Here is a 19,424-nt window from a genome sequence, read left to right on the forward strand (position 1 = left end):
TGTGAATAGACATTGTGACTTCTGACTGGGGGAACTACCAATAAACCAAGAAAACTACATAAATCATATACAGTCCATACATATAGATCTTTCATGAGCAAGACTATGTCTGCAAGGAGGGAGAAGGATCTGCAGAGGTAGTGCTCCCAAGATGATCATGTTGCCTCATTTCGAAATTTTTCAGAAGGAGGGCACCTTATTGTTCTAATGGAAGAAAATGGAAACTTTTCCTTCATTTCTTGGCAGTCAAGAGGACTCTGCAGAGCTCACTTGCTGGTGAAACACTGGCTGATGTCTGATGGAACTGAAAATGCTATTTCTCTGGTTACGCGGTTCTCTGAACTGACTCCTGTTGATGCTAAACATGCTTCACTATATATTCTTTGTGACAGATAATCGTTCATTTGCTGATACCTTTAAGTCTACAGACTCAGTCCAAAAAAAAAAAAAAAAGATTCTGCTTGGAGATAAGCAGCATCGAAGAACATGTCCAAACACAGAGGACTGAGCCAGCGCTCGTGGTGCAAAACAAGAAAACAACTTGCAGACTGCTTTACCAAAAAGAAGCCATTACCATAGTAGTTAATTATGAGTGATGGACAGTGGAAATGTGATTTAAAGAAAAAGAAAGTCTTAAAAGGCACTTTTTTTTTTAAAAAAGAACATGCATTCTTGGGTATGTACACCTCTGTCATGTCGCATTATATGCAGTTAAACAAGTGTTTGTCTGTACAATATCACATATGTAACCTTGTACTGTCATGTTCTGTTCTAGGGTTGTGTTTATTCAGATTTTTGCAAACATTGTCATCGCCAATAAAACTTCAGTCTATTAACTTCAGAAGTGTGTCTGATGTTGTGTAACAAGCAGAGCCAGTTAGACAATAAAACTGATGAAACCCTGTTTGATCTAACACTTGTTCCAAACCATTAAATGTGGTGTTATCTTCCAATCAATAAGGAAGGACGGGCATTTTGTTTATCGCTGGTATTTTAATCAAAGTCATGCAACCATGTAGTAATTTATATTAAAGAAAGGGCAAGTAAGCTTATCGAGCGACACAGAAAGAGTGAGCAAAGGATTAAGAAAGGGATCTACAAGGTGATAATAATGCCGACAAAATGGTTAAAAATTCCCATCCCCTAAGATAAAACAGTATCGGTGAACAAATTGGGGGAAAAAAATTAATGATAAGAGAAACAACGATAAGCTGTTATGCTTTCATAAGCAATTCAGAGCGATCTTTTTCACTCTGCACTGAAATCCCTTCCTTTCCCCCTGTCCGATCAGGTTAGGAGAGCCGAGTGAATTTGCTCCCCTGTAATCACTTAATTCTTGCCAAGAGCAGAGAGAATCTCACCGTCTGGTATCTGACTCTGTGGTTGGTCCACTCACTCAATTACACACACAGACACACAGAAAAAAAAATGTGCACATTCATTGAGGGGGAAAAGAAGAGGTAGCCCACCAAGTCATTACCAAGAACACACACGGTGCTATCAGCCTTTTGCCAGATTTTCAGGGAACTCAGGAGAGGGGAGAATCATTGGAAAAGCTTTGCTGAGGAGAGGAGGGAGGGGGCATTTATCAAGGGAGCCACACTCAAAATAAATGCTCACCTTGGCCAAGAAACTGCATCACACGAAACTGAAATATAGGTATTGACCTCAAGGGAAAATGTGGGTAAAGTGTTTGGGTAAATGGTGAATACCTGACCTTATTCAGCATTTTACTACAGCAAGCTACACAGATCACTTTTCAGAAGACTTGTGGAAAAAGACAAGGAGCAAAAAAGCTTGTGGTTACTGTACAGTCAGGAGACGTACCTTTACATGTGGTGGTGCGACAGTGGTCTTTGAGGTGAGAGCAGTTTTTGCCCTCGTAGTCCTCTGGGCAGGCGCAGAAGTAGTCTGTGGCCAGGTTGAAGCAGGGTGCTCCGTTCTGACACGGGTTGGGCGAGCAGTAATCAATATCCAGCTAGGGAAAAAAGGTATTGAATAGAGAGCGGTGAACCTGATAGCTGACATAGTTTCTGCTACAGAAAACAGAGCAAAACCCACAGCATCCTCCCTACAGGCTGTGCCAGGAAACAACACACGCACAGCGCTCGGAGGAAGGGGAAAAACAAGGCAGAGACATAGGAACCGTCCTCTGAGTCTGGGCTTCAGCGCTGAGGAATGTATCCCACTGTAGCCAGGAGCAGCTTCAACAAAGCACTCCCTTTTAAAAAGGAGGACTGTGGAACAACAGCCATTTAAGAGGGTGGGGCAGGAAAACTTTACAACAAACCCAGATACAGCAGTGCTGACAGAAAGGGGGCTGGGGGAAAAAGCTTAAGATGCTAAATGATAGCAGGGAGGATGCTTGCATGCATGCTTAATGGTGTGTGGGATGCTGGTGGGAGTCGTGTCTCACCTGGCAGAGATTTCCTGAGAAGCCGGTCACACAGAGGCACTGGAAACCGTTCACCTCGTCTTGACAGCGGCCGCCATTCAGACACGGCGAGCTTGCGCACTCGTCGATGTCCCGCTCGCAGTGCTCGCCGGCAAAGCCAGGGGGGCACAAGCAACGATAGCCATTTACCAAGTCCTGAGAAAGAGAGGCCGGGATTAACCTCACGCAGCCACATATTTGATTAACTGCTTAGAAAGGGTGGAGTCCAAACAATAACTGTCAAACCAGGGAACAGAATGAAGTAGACAGGAGGGGGGGGGCACCCGTATTATCACAGCTCCACAATTATTTCAACACATTTTCCTGGCACGGGCTCAACACAATAATGTTTATGGTAATTCAATCTAGTGTGGTCAAGAAACTTGTGTGTCCCTCCCTTAGAAGCCTCTCTGAACCCATTCCTCTCAGATTTGATTTCAGAGGAATTCCACAACAATTCCACTGTTGGTTTGGAGAGAACAGTTTACAGCAGCTATTTATATAACCGCTGTAAATGTCTCTGGCTTAGACAAAAAAGACACAATAAAACAAACAAACAAGCTGGCAGACAGAGCAGCGATACCAGATAAAGTGAGATGGTTTTTGACCCAACACCTACCTTGCAAGTTCCCCCATTCTGGCACTGGTCCTTGCAATCGTTTATATCTGCACAGGAAAACAAAGGATTAATTCTGAACAGCTTGACTAAATAGTCTGTCTTTGAAAACAAGTCTGTGCTTTATCTTTCCCATGCTAGGGGCCTTTAAAAACATTGTCGGAGCTACAGTGTGCTGTGCAAAACTTGGATAATGTGGCTGCAAATTCGGAGCAAAACACAGTATTGAGCAATCCTGTCTGCTGCCAAGTGAAACTAGTCCTGGGATTGTTTTGAGCCACCCCTAATCACCACAGCCGCGGCCACACACAGGGCTAATAATGATATAGCGGATTAATTTACACAGCAGGAAAAGACTGGCCTCGTCCAACTGGTTCGCTTTACGCCTTTATGTTGCCGCTTTAATTCAGCATGCACTGCACAAGGAGAAATAAATAAATAAAGGAAGCAGGCGCCGGACAGGTGTCCCGTTCCACAGCTGCAGCTGACAGCTTTCAACTCACTGATGTCGCAGTTCTGCCCCGTCCAACCAGGGAGGCATTCACAGAAGTATCCGCCAATCAGGTTGCGGCATGAGTTGGCATTGACACAGGGTTTGCTCTCGCATTCGTTGGCATCTAGAGGGGGAGAAAAAAGGGGTTAGTGGCATTCGCACATGCAGCCGACAGCAGTGAAGTGGTGGAAAGAGGCTCGGTGAGTCACCTATTAGACATGTTTTCCCCGTCCACTGTGAAGGACAGTGACACTTGTAGCCATTAACCAGATCCTGGCAGGTTCCTCCGTGATTACAGGGGTTTGGAGAGCAGTCGTCAACATCTGTGCGAGAGAGATTGTTCAATTCAGGTTAATCAACGTGATATTTTCTATGAGGGCGTTCGATGGGTGCAGGGTGAGTGTGGTCTTACTGATAGTGCAGGATGGGCCGCTCCAGCCTGGCGCACACTGACATTCGTAGCCTTGACTGGTTTCCGAGCAGCTCCCTCCGTTAGAGCATGGATTAGAGAGACACGCATGTTCCGCTACAAACAGAAAGACAGTATATGTGTTTCTGCTATTGTGGCTACCATGAGAATATGTCACTGTTGCATCAGGTGATCTACGTTTGCCACATTATTGGCAGGAAAACAAATTTTTGGTTTCGGACTTTAATCCCTGGAAAAGCTCCCTCGTCTGTCACCAGAGCACATCCAGGGGTCGACTCCTTTCCTCACCCATCAACTCAACCCCGTCCTTCCCTGCTCCAAAAGCCCGCTCAAAATCCCCCTATCTCTCTCTCATTACCCGCCCTGGCCTACCACCACCACCAGGAAATCATCTTTCATGCTAAGTTGACCTGACCAATGCACCGTGACTTCCCTCTGACTCCCCGCCATTCTTCTTCTGAGAGGCGGCACAAGATGAGAGAGCGGCGGGAGGGAGAGCGGGAGAGGGGCAGCCCGAAGAGTTTCTCCTCTATGGAGTTAGGGATGAGTGGGCCCCGAATGAATCAGAAATGAATGATTCACTCAAAAGGATAACTAGGCAGTTGGAGGTGATCAGCTCTCGGTATGCCGTGGGGAGGAAGGAGGGGAGAGGATGCGGTGCTGCACCCTGGGGGCCTCTGTGTTACAATAGCCTGACGTATCCCCTGGTCTGCAGACCTCCTGTTACGAAGGCCACGGTTTCCTGACATCTCTGCAGTTAAGCTGTCAGCACCCCGCGAGGCTCAGATTTAATGAGGAAAAAACCATCATCTCCATGGTAAGTGTTCGCAGCAGCTGAACCTTTGCACCACACCCATCTGTCTCGAGGAGCAAAAGGGATGACCGGCCCTCAAGATCAAACTGGTGGATTACCTGACTTGGGGGCCACTTACACTGGAGTGGAAACAGATTATTGCCGAGTTACCACCTCCTCTGATTACAAACTCAAGGCACCTCTGACCTTTTGTCTGCAAGCTCAGTGAGCCAAGAACATTCCCACTTATTGTGACTGCAAACACGATTCTGAAAGCCCTTGAGATCAAATCTTACATTTTAAATATAGACTGTCCTTTGCTTGAAATAAACAGGGATGTTCACTGAAAATAAAAAAAAAATAAAATAAAAAAATCTAAGACTTAGCCAAAGCAGCATGAGTCACTGTCATAAATAAACATCATATATTAAAACACAAGGTGTGTCTTTTCACGCTTACTAGCAATGATTTAAACTGAAAGCTAAGTGTTATCTCACTGAGCAGCACGTACCTCTCTCACAGTTGGCTCCAGAGTAACCCTCAGCACAGGTACACTGGTACTTGTCAGGTCCTGTGTTGATACACGTTCCTCCGTTCAGGCATGGCTGGTGAGTGCCACAGTAGTTCAGATCTGGGGAAAGAGCATTTCACACAGCTTGAGTTTGTTTGGACACAACACAAGCTGCTCCGACAGACACTGCAAGTGAAACAAGAGAAGGAAATTAACCTTTATCGCAAAGGTGGCCGCCCCAGTTGGTGTCGCACAGGCACTGCCACGGCTCTACGCAGGTGCCATGTACGCAGCCTGGGTGGGGGATGCATTTGTCACAGTACTGTCCCTGCCAGCCGTACAGACACCTGAAAGACACACAAAGAGCCATCACAAAAAAAATACACACACACACGCCAGAGCACAGCAACACGTGCAGAACATTCAGGAAAATTCCCAAGCGTGGTCAGATAATCCATGTGGTATCTTAAAATGTTAATATCTTAATCTTCCATTTATTCCAGATTCCTTCAGCAGTAATACAGCGATAATCTGAATTTAATGAACTGCACATTAGCATATGCAGCACGGAGCTGCACAAATGAAACAAACAAAGAGGCAGTATTCTTGCCCTCACAACTGGGCTGCATCTTAAAAGACCACAAATGAATCTTAAGTAGCTGGGTGTTTATGCAACAGCTTTTAAACAATACTTGGGGACGAGGAAACAGAGGAGTATTTAGCATTTTACAAACAGAAAAAAACAAAACACTAAATTACAGTTCCAATGGGACCTTTAGCACTGCTAACATTAGCATGCGGCCAGACGCTCCCTTTAACGACACTGTGCCTGTGGCTTGGCAGTGGCGACATTCTTGCAGAGAGGAGTGTTCAGCCCTCCTCTCGGCTGTTACACTGCAGCTCGTCCTGGTTCCCATGAGTCAGTAGTCAGGCTCATGCCCCAGGGTCGAAGAGGAGAGCACAGCCTGCTGACCACCTAAACGCCCACGTCCATAATTACTCTGATAACGCTGCCCCCGTTTTCTCCCTCAGCTCTGTAATTAAGACGGCAATCGAGCCCAACTGATAAGTGCGCTCTTTAAAGGTGGCGAGGTGGTGATACGGTTGCTGCCGCAGAGCCCAGCGACAGGAAACACAGTGTCCCTCTGGGGGGAGCGGCGCACTGATTAGCCTCAAGAAACGGACAGACTGTAAAAATAAACGTGGTGGTTAAGTAAACCTCAGTCTGTGATTAAAGAGGCTATTCTTAAAAGTGTGCTAATCCTCTCCATGAGAAGTGGAGCAGGAATCCCCAGCAGGATCCCAAATCATTTACAGTTATTACACAGCCAAATTGCCGGGGACATTACATTGTGCAGCACTGCCGATGCACATAAAGATCTTAACCTTCCAACTCTTAACGGTCTATATGTGCAGTTAATGCTTTTCATAACTGTTTTCTTTATTCCACAGGTGCACTGTCATTACTCTATTATCAACAATGAAAGCTGAGGGTTTCACTAGGCTGGAAGAAAAGCCCAGAGAACGTCATTAACGGTGGCTCTGCTGACTTAGCGACAAGGAGGGTGCCCTCGCCTGCAGCCAATGTTGCTATGTACTGCAGTTGTTGAACACACTGCAGCAGCCCAATGGTGGGAAACTGCTCACCGACTACAATAGTAGTAGAGCTTGCTTGGAGAGTTTGTTGGCAGAGTGCATATAAACAGAGTTAAACCCTGAGCTTTAAATATAGCCACACCTGTGCAGAGACTAAAGCAATTCAACCTCTTGTTCTGCCAGTAGCCACACAAGCACTTACAAGAAACCTGATGATGTCAAAAGCTTGGGAAAAACAACAAAGCTGCGGCACAAAATGAACAAACCTGATCGTCCCTGTGCTTGATTTATGGCCAAATCAGACAACTAAGAAAGCAGCCAGTGCCTGAACTGTGGGAAGAGTTGGGCAGTGCAGGGCCTCCTCCAGGATGAGGATGAGATACAACTGTTACTGCACACAATGCCCCAGCTCCGATATCCATCTGCGCCTGGCTTTTCCTCTGGCTGTGTGCATAAACAGCATTAGGAAGCCATTAGCTACACAAACAATACACTTTAAGGCTCATCCGAATGTTACACTCGATTTGACTGATAACGCTCGCCTCATTAGGGGGCTACATTTCCAGCATGGTATCGAAGCAGTTGAGCCTCTCCTCTGCTCAGACTGGCAGCTCTGGTTCGAAGCTCCGCGAGAGATTTACAAGCAGCTCAGCCTACATCTCTGCTAAAGCCCCTGGTACTGATAGTCTCTTGGCCAGAAAAGCAAGCACGTACAGGGAAAGATCTGATGCCATGACAGAACTGGTGCTTGGACGCAATCCCTACATGACTGAATGATCTACACCACAGGCATCTGGCACTGTCCTCCATGGTAAGTTAAGGCACTTGAAGAAACCATGAGTGACATTTCACACAGTAAAAATGCAGTAAAGTTATTGATAACAATCTAATAAATCATATGGAGCAGGCACTTACTTGCATCCACCTGGCTCCTTACATGATCCATGTTCAGTGCTGCAGCCCTGTCGACATATAGCTAGAAGTAGAAGAAGAGGAGGAATAATCATTTCATTACATGCTAACTAGATTTTTATTTTTTTTTTAGCACATTTTAATTACAGAAGCACATAATATAATTACTTCCCGCTTTGACGTATCTGTCAGCAAGAGTAAACACTGCGGTCGATAAACAACCATGCATGATCTGCCATGTAACTAATTCACCAGTGCCCAGGCTCATTTCTTGGGTATTATAGATTATTCCTGGCACTAGAGGCAAACAAAAGCGTCATTTGAATGGGGAAGGAAAGAGGAAAAAGCAGTGGGAGTTCACAAACAGAGTCTGTCTTTCAATGCCAACCACGCAACAGACAGTGTATCAGCATGAATCACAGATTACAGTCTGGCTGATAGTGGTGGAAGACTCATTCATGCTCATAAATACTAATCCGACTGTCTCGATCATTTAAAGTGAGGTTTTCCATGACCGCATGCCATGCCATCTCATCTCAGCAGGGCTTACCTGTGTTGCAGTCAGGTCCAGACCAGCCTTCCAGACAGGTTTTGTTTCCATTGTAGTCACACGTGTAATGCCCGAAGAACTCGTCTCTGGGCCGACAGAACTTGTTGCAGCCGAAGCCGTAGTAGTGCTCATCACAGCTGACCCGGATTTGGTACTCAAACTGGGCCACTGGTCCGTTGTGAGTCAGCTTCTGCCAGTGTGGGCTGGGGTTAATCATGCCAGAATGCGAGGCTTTCTCTATCAACTTCCCATCTGCACCTACGAAAGAAAAAAATTGACACGATCAACGTTGTACATTTCTTATTAAGAAAAACTAATATTTTTTTCCCCGTCAACTACGTTAATGTTCATCAAATGTTAGAGCCTGGGAGAGAACAGTGGATAGAAGCATTTTACATTACGCTTTTGGGTGTTGCAATGTTCTCTTTAAATCATACAGTGGGAACCCAAAAATGCCCCAAAAATTCACGCACACAAATTGCAGAAGATCACTTAGATAGCAGATTATATGTAATTAAGCAACTATGTGCACGCTGGAGAGGAAGAAAAGTAGAAGGAGGAAATGCAGAAAAAAGGAAAAGGATGCCTGTAATGAGCACTTTTAACTGCTTTTTTTCTCACGCTCCATGTCCAACTCTCCCTGGTTAGTTTCTGATTCTCAGGTTTACAGCTTGAGGATATTACTGCTCTCCGATGCTGCCCTCTGCATCTGCTCAGGCGAGGACATTACCGCAGCCACCATAAATTACAGCGTGAGGACACCGATGCCACAGTCACTGCTGGGAAGCCTGCCAGTGTGCCATCAGCACTTTTTTACAGCCTGTCTTTCTCACATGCATTTTTGTGTTAACAGCAGTCCCAAAAAAAATTTGAGTCAACACTTTCACACACTTAAAAAAGAGTCCGTCCACACTTTAGATGAGGAGCAAAGGCCCAGCCTATGTTGTGATTGTAAAACACACACAGACTTAGACCCAGAAAGAGACTTATTTTCTTGTCAAACACGAAGAGGTCACAGTTCTGTCAAATGGGCAAGGACCAAGCAGGGAGCCAAGGGCTGTAATGAGCTTCACACACAGAGCAAACACACTCGAACTGAGCAAACATGCTCAGCCCAATCTCCAGACGCTACACTGTCCACAAACAAGCCCGGCACATTAACACTGCTCATTGACTCGCGCATGTAGCACTCGCTACTCCATGTCTAAATCTTCCACCTGGGAGAGAATGAAAAATGTGTCACGGTCATTATTTACTGCACTCACACGAGCAGAGGTGGCTGACCGCGGGGTGAATCGCTCCTCTGTGTAGTATGATGCAATGCAATGCAGTGGGGGGATGGCCCGCTGTCATTTATTTACCGTGCTGTGCTGTGGTGTGTATAGGGGGGGTCGGGCAGTGTACTGAAATCACAGTGCCCGGTAACATTTCGCAGTGGTCTGGAATCCAGAGTTTAGCTGTGTGGCATTTCTCTACCGACTGCCAGCCTGCAGAGTCAGGAGTAGCAGACTCTTAATACCTGCTGCCTGGCTTGGAGCTAAACATAAATCAGGCAAACTTTTAAAAGTTTAGAAAGGTCATACTGGAGAAACACATCGTTTTAAATTTAAAAAACCTAGACTTTCCAGCTATAAAAAAGGAGCTCGTTTTCTCAAACTCAAAATGCTCCAGAGTAGGAATTTGAATATGCCTGTTCTTGCAAATAAGTTTTTTTATTCTCATTAGGAATCCAGTTAGATATCAGTTAGGACAGTTAGAATGCATGAAGCTGACAGCTGTGGTCTAACCTGACGGAGCTCAGAGAGGCTTAACCAGCAATGAGTGTGTACATTCAGCGGGATTTTCACACTGATGCCCTAATAGCTCTCTGGGGAACGGCAAATACAGCAGAAAAGACTGAAACCTTGTTGGGCTAGAACAGACATAAACAAGCATGAGCTAAGGCCCTGCTCTCCTCTGGAGTCACCGAGCAGAGTCTCACTGCAGCCAAACATGGCAACCAGAATGTTAGATGTTACCACTGTGTTCTTCGCCCAGCACCCAGAGCGGCACGCCAAAATGTCTTCCACCGCACATGACTGCAGCCCACCTGTGCCAGAGGTGACTTTAACCTACGTGGCGACATAGCTCGGAGGCCGTGTCCCCTTCGCATTGTGACTGCGGGTCGGTCGCAGCGCCAGGCTGGTCGGCTGGATGAACTCTGTGTTTCACGCCTCAGTGACAGTGAGACAGTGTGACCCCAACCCTGGCTGGCAGCACCTGCCATCAGTCATCGGCCAAATAAAAACATTTTCATAGAGGGGAGGCAGCGTCTCCCCACCCCTTACCCCTTACCCCCCACCCCATGAAAAATGCCTCCCACCCCGCTTACTTCTTCCCCCCGTGCTTCCTTGAACTGCTCTCCTCTCTTACAGGCACCTGTCAACACACTTTAACACAGACACACACCCAGTGGACCATGCAGAAGAGGGCAGGGGGTTCAGGAAGAATAAACTTCCTTTCCTGACCTTCAGCACAACTCCTTCCAGGCGCTGCCCCGTGAGGAAGGAGGGGAGACAGAAAAAGAAAGGGGAAGGCAAGATGGAGATGCCAGACGAGGGGAGCTACTCACCACTGGTTTCATTGTTGAAGTCCAAGGCTTCCACTATCAAAGTGTAGGACCTCTGGGGACGATAAGACAGAGACACAGGGAGCGTTAGTGGAGAGCAGTGTCATCAAGGAGTTAAAAACCATTCAATGATTAAGTGATGAACGTTTTGAAAGATGCCGTGACGGTGCAGAGAGGACTGATGTCTTTCGTTTTTCTTAGCAACCAGGCAAATTTGAACAAACATCACATTGTAAGTTAATAATTCCACAATGGCAGACCTAACTGATGTTAAATAAGCAAAGGATGACTATATTTTCCTTTATAAATGTATCACTTTCAGCACTTGAAACCTCCGAATCCAGTACTTTCCCATTTCCCATGACCTCACCCACCCTCCCAATGACGTTTCATCTCCCTCTCATCGAGTTAGCTTACAACAAAGCCTGGTACAGAAACTGCTGTGAACTTGCAACAATGGTCCCGTTGATCTGATTAAGACAGAATAAGCTCGAGGTGGTGCAGAGGTCTCTCAAATGATTAGAATGGCAGACACATGGGCAGCGGCCTGGTCTAGCTGGACACCCACCCAGCAGGAGGGTGTCTGATGCGCCCAAAAAAAAAAAAATAAACAGCCGTATGCAGCAGCACCCTACAGACTCTAGTAATTACTAGAATAGCTGAAAACGATGAGAAATAGCACATAGAAAATAACACTTCACCCTGAAAAGCCAAAAATATGTCCTCATATTAGCCACTGTAACCTTGTGCTCTTTACAAAACTGTTTTTCCCAAATACAGTTTTTCCACATGTTTATGAAATGTGGTGAGAGAAACCGGTGGACGATTTCCAGCGCTCTGAAAAAGCTCACAGTCGGTTCTGTTTTGCAATGTATTTGAGGGTGTTCAATTTCATGCTAATTTATTAACTTTTAGCAGAGTGCTATGAATGTTGTGGACAATCCTGGCAGACGTGCTGAACGAGATGGCTTTTTAGGCAATGTCAACACAGGCGGAAAAAAAAAATGGAGGAATTAAAAAATAAATAAAAATATGTGTATGAGATGTGGATAGTGAGGCAGGAAAGAAGAGACAGAGAGAGACTGAAAGAGTGCTACACTCTGGAGGGCCTGTCTAGATTTCAGCACTCCCGAAAACGCTTTGTCTGATTCAGGGTCGGTAGCGCTCACACCAATATCAGCTTACACATCCACCCTGCCCTGCGCTGCAGTCATGAGGGAATGGACAATGCGTCTGCGAGTGCACACGACACAGAGAAAGTATGCGATTGTGAGAAAGTGTAATCCACTTACAGAGCTCGGGCATCCACCAGAAACACCTACTTGCTATATTCACACACATGCTTGCCCCCTTGCAGCGCTGCTAGAAGGCATTTCAGATATTTTGCATCGCTGCTGTGGCCCTCTTTGCTGCGATGACTTCATGGTAAACAAACCTGCTCGAAGGAAAACCCCTGTTCACTTTCCACCGAGAGAAAGAAAAGGCTATGACTCACTCCTGAAGCTTTTTTTTTTTTCATGGCTTTACCTTGTTTTCTCAGGCATTCAACTTTCCATCTTTCCAGGAGACATTTGTGTCATCCTGTGCCAGCATTTCACTGCAATCAGGGCATTCATTGTTTGAAATGCAGCGCTCATCAGCAGCAGACTTTACAGTATATTCTGACTCACAATTGGCTGCAATCACTTGACACACAACACTGGTACGTGAGTCAGTGGCAACGTGATACCTAATCATCTACGACCACGACTCAACCTACAGCTGGTTATTTTAACAGTAAGAACAAAAATCTCCTGGCTCCTCTCCAAACATTAAGTACCATCACGGAAATACTTCGCTGTTCGCCACCTGTGCTCAACACCTAACACTGTTGCAAAACAGCAGTTAGCATTTTAATATACTTTCCATAAGAGTGTCTAAACAACAGCAATCAACTACTTCATTACAATAGATTTAACTGCATGTACAGAATTTCGAAACATCTCCGGGTTTGGGAGGATCGGCCACAACAATCCCACACGTGTGACAGCACAGTGGTGAGCTCATCCTAAAAATGGGAACTCAAATGCAACATCCAGGGTTTTTCCTGGCTTGTGAAGGACCTTTGGGGGGTTGACTGAACAGAAATCATGATCGGTCTGCAGACAGTGATTCTGTGTTACCTTGTCTGACAGAAATCGATGGATTTTCATGTTTTTTCGGCGCATTTTATCAACAAAAATAAATAAATAAATCTTACAATTCCTGAGTAAATGAAGCAGAAGTTAACAAAACAGTTTTATTCAAATTTCTTATCATTTGTGCCCTGGCTTAAACCTCTCAAAAATTCCTCTGTGCACAAGAAGTTTTTCATCCATCTCTTGACATTTTAGTCATTATTGCAACATCAGTTTAATGTATTTGTGACAAATATGCGTGGGAAACGATGCCACAGTGAAGTCACCCTTCAGTGACGTCTCAGACAACCTGATTTTTTTTTTTTTTTTTGCTTTTGCTGTGTGAACACATAATTATTTTACTGGCAGTTGCATCAGGAACAACAATGGATCCCTGCCAACCGAAAATGTCGACAGACCTGGCTCACCTGCTGCGCCACGAAACTTTGCACTTTGTCCAAAACTGATGGGAAAGAAATCCCATTTTGAAGTTTAATAGCTTATTGGCCCATTCCTTCAGATCCAGATCTACAACAACATCAAAACACACCCAATTCTGGCATGGTTTGGACTTGTCTCAACATGGAAGCTATTGCAGCACTGTAATCACTAAGCTCATCACCACAGACTAACTATGTATTAGTCGCACATTAACACAATTAAGAACCACGCCACAAAAGCTCATATTAAAACACAGTAGCTTTAATATTTTACGGCTTTTGTCTCATAACATTGCTGAACCATTGAGCTCACATCAAGCAAAAATGGCTTGATTTAACAAGTAGTCACACCATTATTGGAATGTTTAGTTTCAGACTAAATAACTGCTTCCAGAAAGTGAGATACTGCCTGACTCCTCATTCACTAACACTCCATAACTCCTTGGCGGTTATCAGCTTGGAACCGTCTGCCACTGCCAGGTTCACTTTTCCCAGGCTCCCAGCTGACTCACAACTTCTCTTTGAACTACAGAGCACACTCTCCCTCTCGCACACACACAAACACACACATCCAAGTGCAATAAGTGTGGCCATATGTCTTCTTATCTTTCCTGGCCAAGCAGACACTGTCCAACAGACAAGCAACATAAGCGATAAAGATCATTCCAGTTCGAATCACACTGACTTGCCAAAGAACACTACTGAATCCTCTCAGTAGGGGAATTTTCCTAATACACATACACACACACACACTCATCCTGCCTTCGACTGAAAATGGAGCCATCTGATGTACCATTACTGGGAAATCTAACAAAATAAAAAAGAGAGGTATGTCTCTTTTAAAAACAGGCAAAAGCCAAAGGTCTCAGTAAAGGCGAAGCAGAACAGATTAGACTGGCGTAGGCCTACACTCTGCACAGAGGAAATGTAAACAGACTAGTCAAAGGGATGTTGACCTTCTGTATCAGTTTTCCTGAGTCAATCACTTCAATAGTATCGACCTGCAATCTAACCAATGATTGGGACTGCTAGGTAACACACCCTGTTTGCCATAAAAGCCATGGCTCAGTCATGAAAAAAAAAAAAAAAAAACACTGTCATGATCACCTTCAAAGCTTCACTGGCTGCACAGATGACTGGAAGGAGGGAGTACACCGTTTCCCAAGAGATTTTCCTCACAACAAGAGTTAGAGAAAGAATGCTGTACAATCAACAGCTTATTAAATATCCTGCAAAGGTACATGAAACTGCAATACAACAGGACCTCACCCTGACGAAAGAATCTCGCCTTTTGCCAAGTAAAACAAAAGTCACTGCAAACAGATTTTCTTGGAAGGCAAACAAGATGAAAACCCGAGACAGGAATGAAAAGTCACGTCAACCGTTTAACTGCAAAAGCAGCCAGTCATCTGTCTTCTGCAAGGGTCACTAACCATTAAGGGAAACAAAAACAAGGCATGGGTTATTCCAATTAAATGTATTTTCAAATCGTCTATACAGCTTGAAACAACTGTGATAAGCAGGGAAGCATCAGAAGACATTATGTAATGCCACACTGACAAAACATGGTAAACACGCAAAAAAAAGTCCTTGTTCAAGCAGGGGACAGAGCGAGGTAGAGAGAGAGAGAGAGAGAGAGAAAAAAAGAACACATTTCTTTTCCCTCTTTCACTTGAGTAATTTGCACTTAACTGCCACATCAGAGCTGACTATTTAAAACAAACATGTCATTACTCCCACAGCAGCCAGCAGCGCTTACCCTCAAGGCTGAGCTGAGCACTGCTCCCTGACTCACCTGATCCCAGTACTGAGACTGCTCCGAGTTGTCAACAAATCAATCACTGGGATACCAACATGTCTAAGGTGTAAAGAGGCACGCCAGCACTGTGTCAAGGGAAAGATTGGGGTAAACTACGCTGTTTAATTTAGGAGAATTAAGGTGCAAAAGATTGAGATGGCAGGAAAGAAACTGGTCTCTTTCCTTTTACAGGTGTAACACAGGGCAAAATATGCTGAGGTGGCCATAAAGGCAAGGTCGCAGTTTGCCTGAGAGCCAACTTCATCACTGCTGAGTCTACTACAACTGCTTCCTGTTGCTTGCCCTGCACTGGCATTACAGCTGCACTGCCTCTATTATGCTCTGTAATCCTCACTGTAGTCACAGAGGGCACACTATTGTCCCTGCTTGATACACTGTGAGGGCCGGGGTAGCTGGGCCCTCACTCCTCTTGTGGAATAAAAAGCACGGAGCAGACATTAGTGAATCCATACGGGGCTCTAAAACACTGGTGCACCTATGTTAAAGATGTGCGGCCGACGTCATTCGGCTGGATGCCTGGCTCTTGCCCCTACCTGATCTAAGCACATGTGTGTAGCCTCATTAAGTGCAGCAGTTACTGTGGGTGGCAAGGTTAAAGCGATGAAATGCCTGGGGTCCAACCGAGCGTGACTTAAACAAAGCCCTTGGCCTGGACAAGAGGCCAACTTCATGCAGCTCACAAGAGAGGATGAAGGGGAGGGGAGGGGAGGGGAGCGGTGGTGGGGGGGCTGCGCTTCATGAACTCGGAGTACCCAACAACCCAATTGCACCACACTGCCATCTGTCCACAACAGCCAATCAACTGATGAAAAGGACAAAGAGTGATATCATACCTAACCTGACAATTGTTAATGTGCACTGAAGTAAAGCACTTGAAGTGAAGGAGGAGAGAATCGAGCAAGCGGCTCCGTTCTCTCCCCAAATCTGAGCGTGGCCGCTCCAAACTCCTGTTTTCTACAGCAGAGGTGCATTCAAACCCTCGGCTGACTGACTGACTGTGAAGAATTTAAACTAAATATTTCCATGTTTCTAGAGTTTTCAACATGACACGAACATCCTTCATTAGTTCAGGAGCATGTAGGCCAGCGTGTAAGAAAAGAAATACGAGTAAAGCTAGCAGAGTGTTCAAACTTGACATAGCACCAGCTTCCATTTCAATGTCAACACGTGCTGTTTTCAAGTGGGAATGATTTTCAACCAGTAAGATGAAACTAGTCTGGCTGCGAGGGTTCCTGCCAACTTAGTGTTGCCATAGTGCGAACATAAACAGAAACCTTTGTCTTTTAAAAAAAGGTGTGAGGCGCCAGAGTATAAGTGGAGAGCAAATAAAAAATACAGACAATATCAAATTGCATGCTACCCTGCTGAGAACACTGTTTTACTGGCAGATCATCGGTAAAGAAAAAAAAAAAACACATTTAAATGATCTGTTCTGACTCACAGGTAACAGGCATAAAAATGAACCACATGAAAGGAAATCACACGTGATCGTCTACATCTTTTACTTATTCAGGCTGTTTCAGTGCCGTCTGTGCGCACAATGCTTGAAATCACTACAAGAACTTCCATCAAGATTGAGGTAAAAATAGCCTTGATGTAATTGGACACACACATACCAGCGGACTGTGCCTTTCACCCATCAGGCACAGTGGAGGAGTTTGCGGGCCAAGCTGTGGGGCCAGTCAGTCTGTGCACAGTCCTTTTTTTTTCACTACATTGAAATGTGCTCCAGCATGGCAAATCATATCTCTCACAGAGCTGCAACACTCCCACAGGCCTGTCAGGCCCATTTATTTACTCTATGAAGAAGAGCTGACACTTAAGGAAACCAGAAAGTGGGGTTTCATTCTAGAGTTGCAGTACCGTGCAACAGAACCAGCTCCTAAAGGAGAGGAAACCTGTGAGAAACAAGCTCTTTCAAAATGTTGAATCAGGCCAGACAAGGGAGACATATTCATACAGAACATTTGGAGTAGTACCCAGCCTACTTACACAAGATAACATGGTTTATTTAAAGGAGATCAATTAAAAATCGCCTGACATAAATGACATTTATTCATGTTGATGGCTGTCTGACAGTTCAAATTAAGTACAAGTCTTCATTTTACCTACTTTTTGTGATTTCTCACTGCATGACTGCATCCACAAGTCAAATGATGAAAACTTTTATGGTGATCTTTTATGCAAACTAGTCTTAACAACCTTCACTACTTAAAAAGACAGGTCTAGGCCTGATGGAGAGAAATACCTGCACCTGGTTAATTAGAGCAGATAATAAGGAGGGGGGACGGGGGTTGTGAAAAGCAGAATTCACAGAGAACTACCAAACTGTCTTTGTTGTTTTCTAGCCAATTTTTGGGGGGTAAGAATGATTGGCGGCCAGTAATTGCACCCAATTGCCCTGCAAACACACTTTTTCACCCCCTCTTTTTTTTTTTTTTTGACTGGTTTGGAGATGCGCGTCAGGAAAGTTTTTTTTTTTTTTAAAGTCTTCACTCACCGGCCAGGCAAAACTGAAGGGCAAAACTATCCTGGATTTGTCATTCCTGACAGAGCTCTTGAAAGAAAAGGTATTCCCTCCGAGGACAGGCGTAGATCCCATTCCGAAGCTGCAGGGCCCTGCAGCAGAAACTCTCGACTGGTATTCCTTCAGGCAAACTTTAAAAAACGTATCGCACTCGTCCCGTGTGCATTTTCTATCCGCGGTGTTCCGTGCGCCATCACAACACATGCCGCTCAGCAACTCTCCGTTCACATTGTGCATCGATAAGATTTGCAACTCGAATTGTCCAGATCCCTCTGACACCTGTTGGAGACAGAACAGTGAATGCAATGGAAAACTTTGACGAGGCTATAAAAAAAAAAGAACAACATAAAAGAAGCTCTGACTGTGCGTAAAAGCTGCACCGTTTTGCCGCTAGTGGCTCTACATTATTGTGCACTTGCAGCAGGCTGACTGTGAACACAACTTTGCACGAGGTTACATGTAATCTTAGCGACACACATGCAAACATCCAAACAGCTTCCCCCCCTCCCGCTGAAGTAATCCACGTACCTGCGCGAGGAAGCAGAGTAAAAAGGCAGCAACGACTGAGCCCCGTCTCAAAATCATGCCTCCGGACTGCGGTTGCCACTCGTTTGTACTAGTCGTCTGGCCGACACACGGCACCAGAACTCTCCTCTGGTTTAAACATGCACGAGTGGTGAACAACGCTTTGATCAGCGGAGCACAGGTTCCCGATTCATAGAAGACCTCTTCCTAGTATGTCCCGCAAGCTCTCCGAGCGTCTGCGCTGCTTTGTTATCCGACAGTCTCCACTTGTTGTTGAGGAAAGTTTACGCAGTAGCCATGCGGCGGCGGCGGAGCCCACTGCTGACTGACTGACTCTGACTGACTGCTGGTCAGAGCTGGAGACACAAGTTCAGCAGGGAGGGAGTGTCTGCGGAGCCCAGAGCCTCCATATTCATGAACCGAGCGCACTGATCCCGCCCCTCTCACATTATGAGGATAATCATACACTCAAGGATCGCTTGTGAGGACTACTCTGGCAGTTCTGTGGTGGAAAATAAAAGTGGAAATAATCTATAACCTGGAGTCATATTGATACTCATAAGTCAGCACGACCACAGACCTAAATGAATTACATACGCATCAGTTCATACCTCACCCCTCCTTTTATTAAGAGATTCTATCTTTCTGCATCCTGCATTAGCTGCATACTGCACTCACCACAGGTCATGCTATTATTTTACCTCATAAAGATTTATGTCAGTTTAAAAGGTGGATAGACCGAGTTTAGCTGTTTTTTACTCTCCTCTACATTTGTGCCATTAGGTAACATACTAAATCACTCTAGGCTACAAAATCAGCTCGCATCAAGGCCAGTGCTGAGACATTTTTGAAATGGTTTGTTAGACAAGCCTTGGATAAAAGAGCATTGAATTCCCCTGTAGAAAAAAAAATCAATATGTGCACATTCTCAGCATATTTTTCCTTTAATTTTTGGAATTTAAATGAACATGGTGGTATTGGGGGGTTGCATGCAAGCAGACCTGCCCGCCTGAG

At 45.2% G+C, this 19,424-nt stretch overlaps 1 protein-coding gene across 1 annotated transcript in view; it reads right to left on the reverse strand.

Annotated features, from left to right (window-relative positions):
• The window catches only part of jag1b (jagged canonical Notch ligand 1b), a 30,057-nt gene extending 11,314 nt beyond the window's left edge, over positions 1 to 18,743 (reverse strand). Inside the window, exons 1-13 of the mRNA XM_008305508.1 lie at positions 18,414 to 18,743; positions 17,859 to 18,164; positions 10,947 to 10,998; positions 8,336 to 8,593; positions 7,789 to 7,849; positions 5,494 to 5,624; positions 5,278 to 5,397; positions 3,956 to 4,069; positions 3,753 to 3,866; positions 3,554 to 3,667; positions 3,054 to 3,100; positions 2,417 to 2,590; positions 1,828 to 1,978 (exon numbers count right to left, since the gene is read on the reverse strand). Of these exons, the coding sequence (XP_008303730.1) occupies positions 1,828 to 1,978; positions 2,417 to 2,590; positions 3,054 to 3,100; positions 3,554 to 3,667; positions 3,753 to 3,866; positions 3,956 to 4,069; positions 5,278 to 5,397; positions 5,494 to 5,624; positions 7,789 to 7,849; positions 8,336 to 8,593; positions 10,947 to 10,998; positions 17,859 to 18,164; positions 18,414 to 18,470 (1,699 nt within the window). The 5' untranslated portion in view covers positions 18,471 to 18,743. The remainder of the gene's footprint in view (positions 1 to 1,827; positions 1,979 to 2,416; positions 2,591 to 3,053; positions 3,101 to 3,553; positions 3,668 to 3,752; positions 3,867 to 3,955; positions 4,070 to 5,277; positions 5,398 to 5,493; positions 5,625 to 7,788; positions 7,850 to 8,335; positions 8,594 to 10,946; positions 10,999 to 17,858; positions 18,165 to 18,413) is intronic.
• Between the last annotated feature and the right edge of the window lie 681 nt (positions 18,744 to 19,424).

This window comes from Stegastes partitus, unplaced genomic scaffold, assembly GCF_000690725.1.
Source record: "Stegastes partitus isolate 25-593 unplaced genomic scaffold, Stegastes_partitus-1.0.2 Scaffold1, whole genome shotgun sequence".
Lineage (NCBI taxonomy): Eukaryota > Metazoa > Chordata > Actinopteri > Pomacentridae > Stegastes > Stegastes partitus.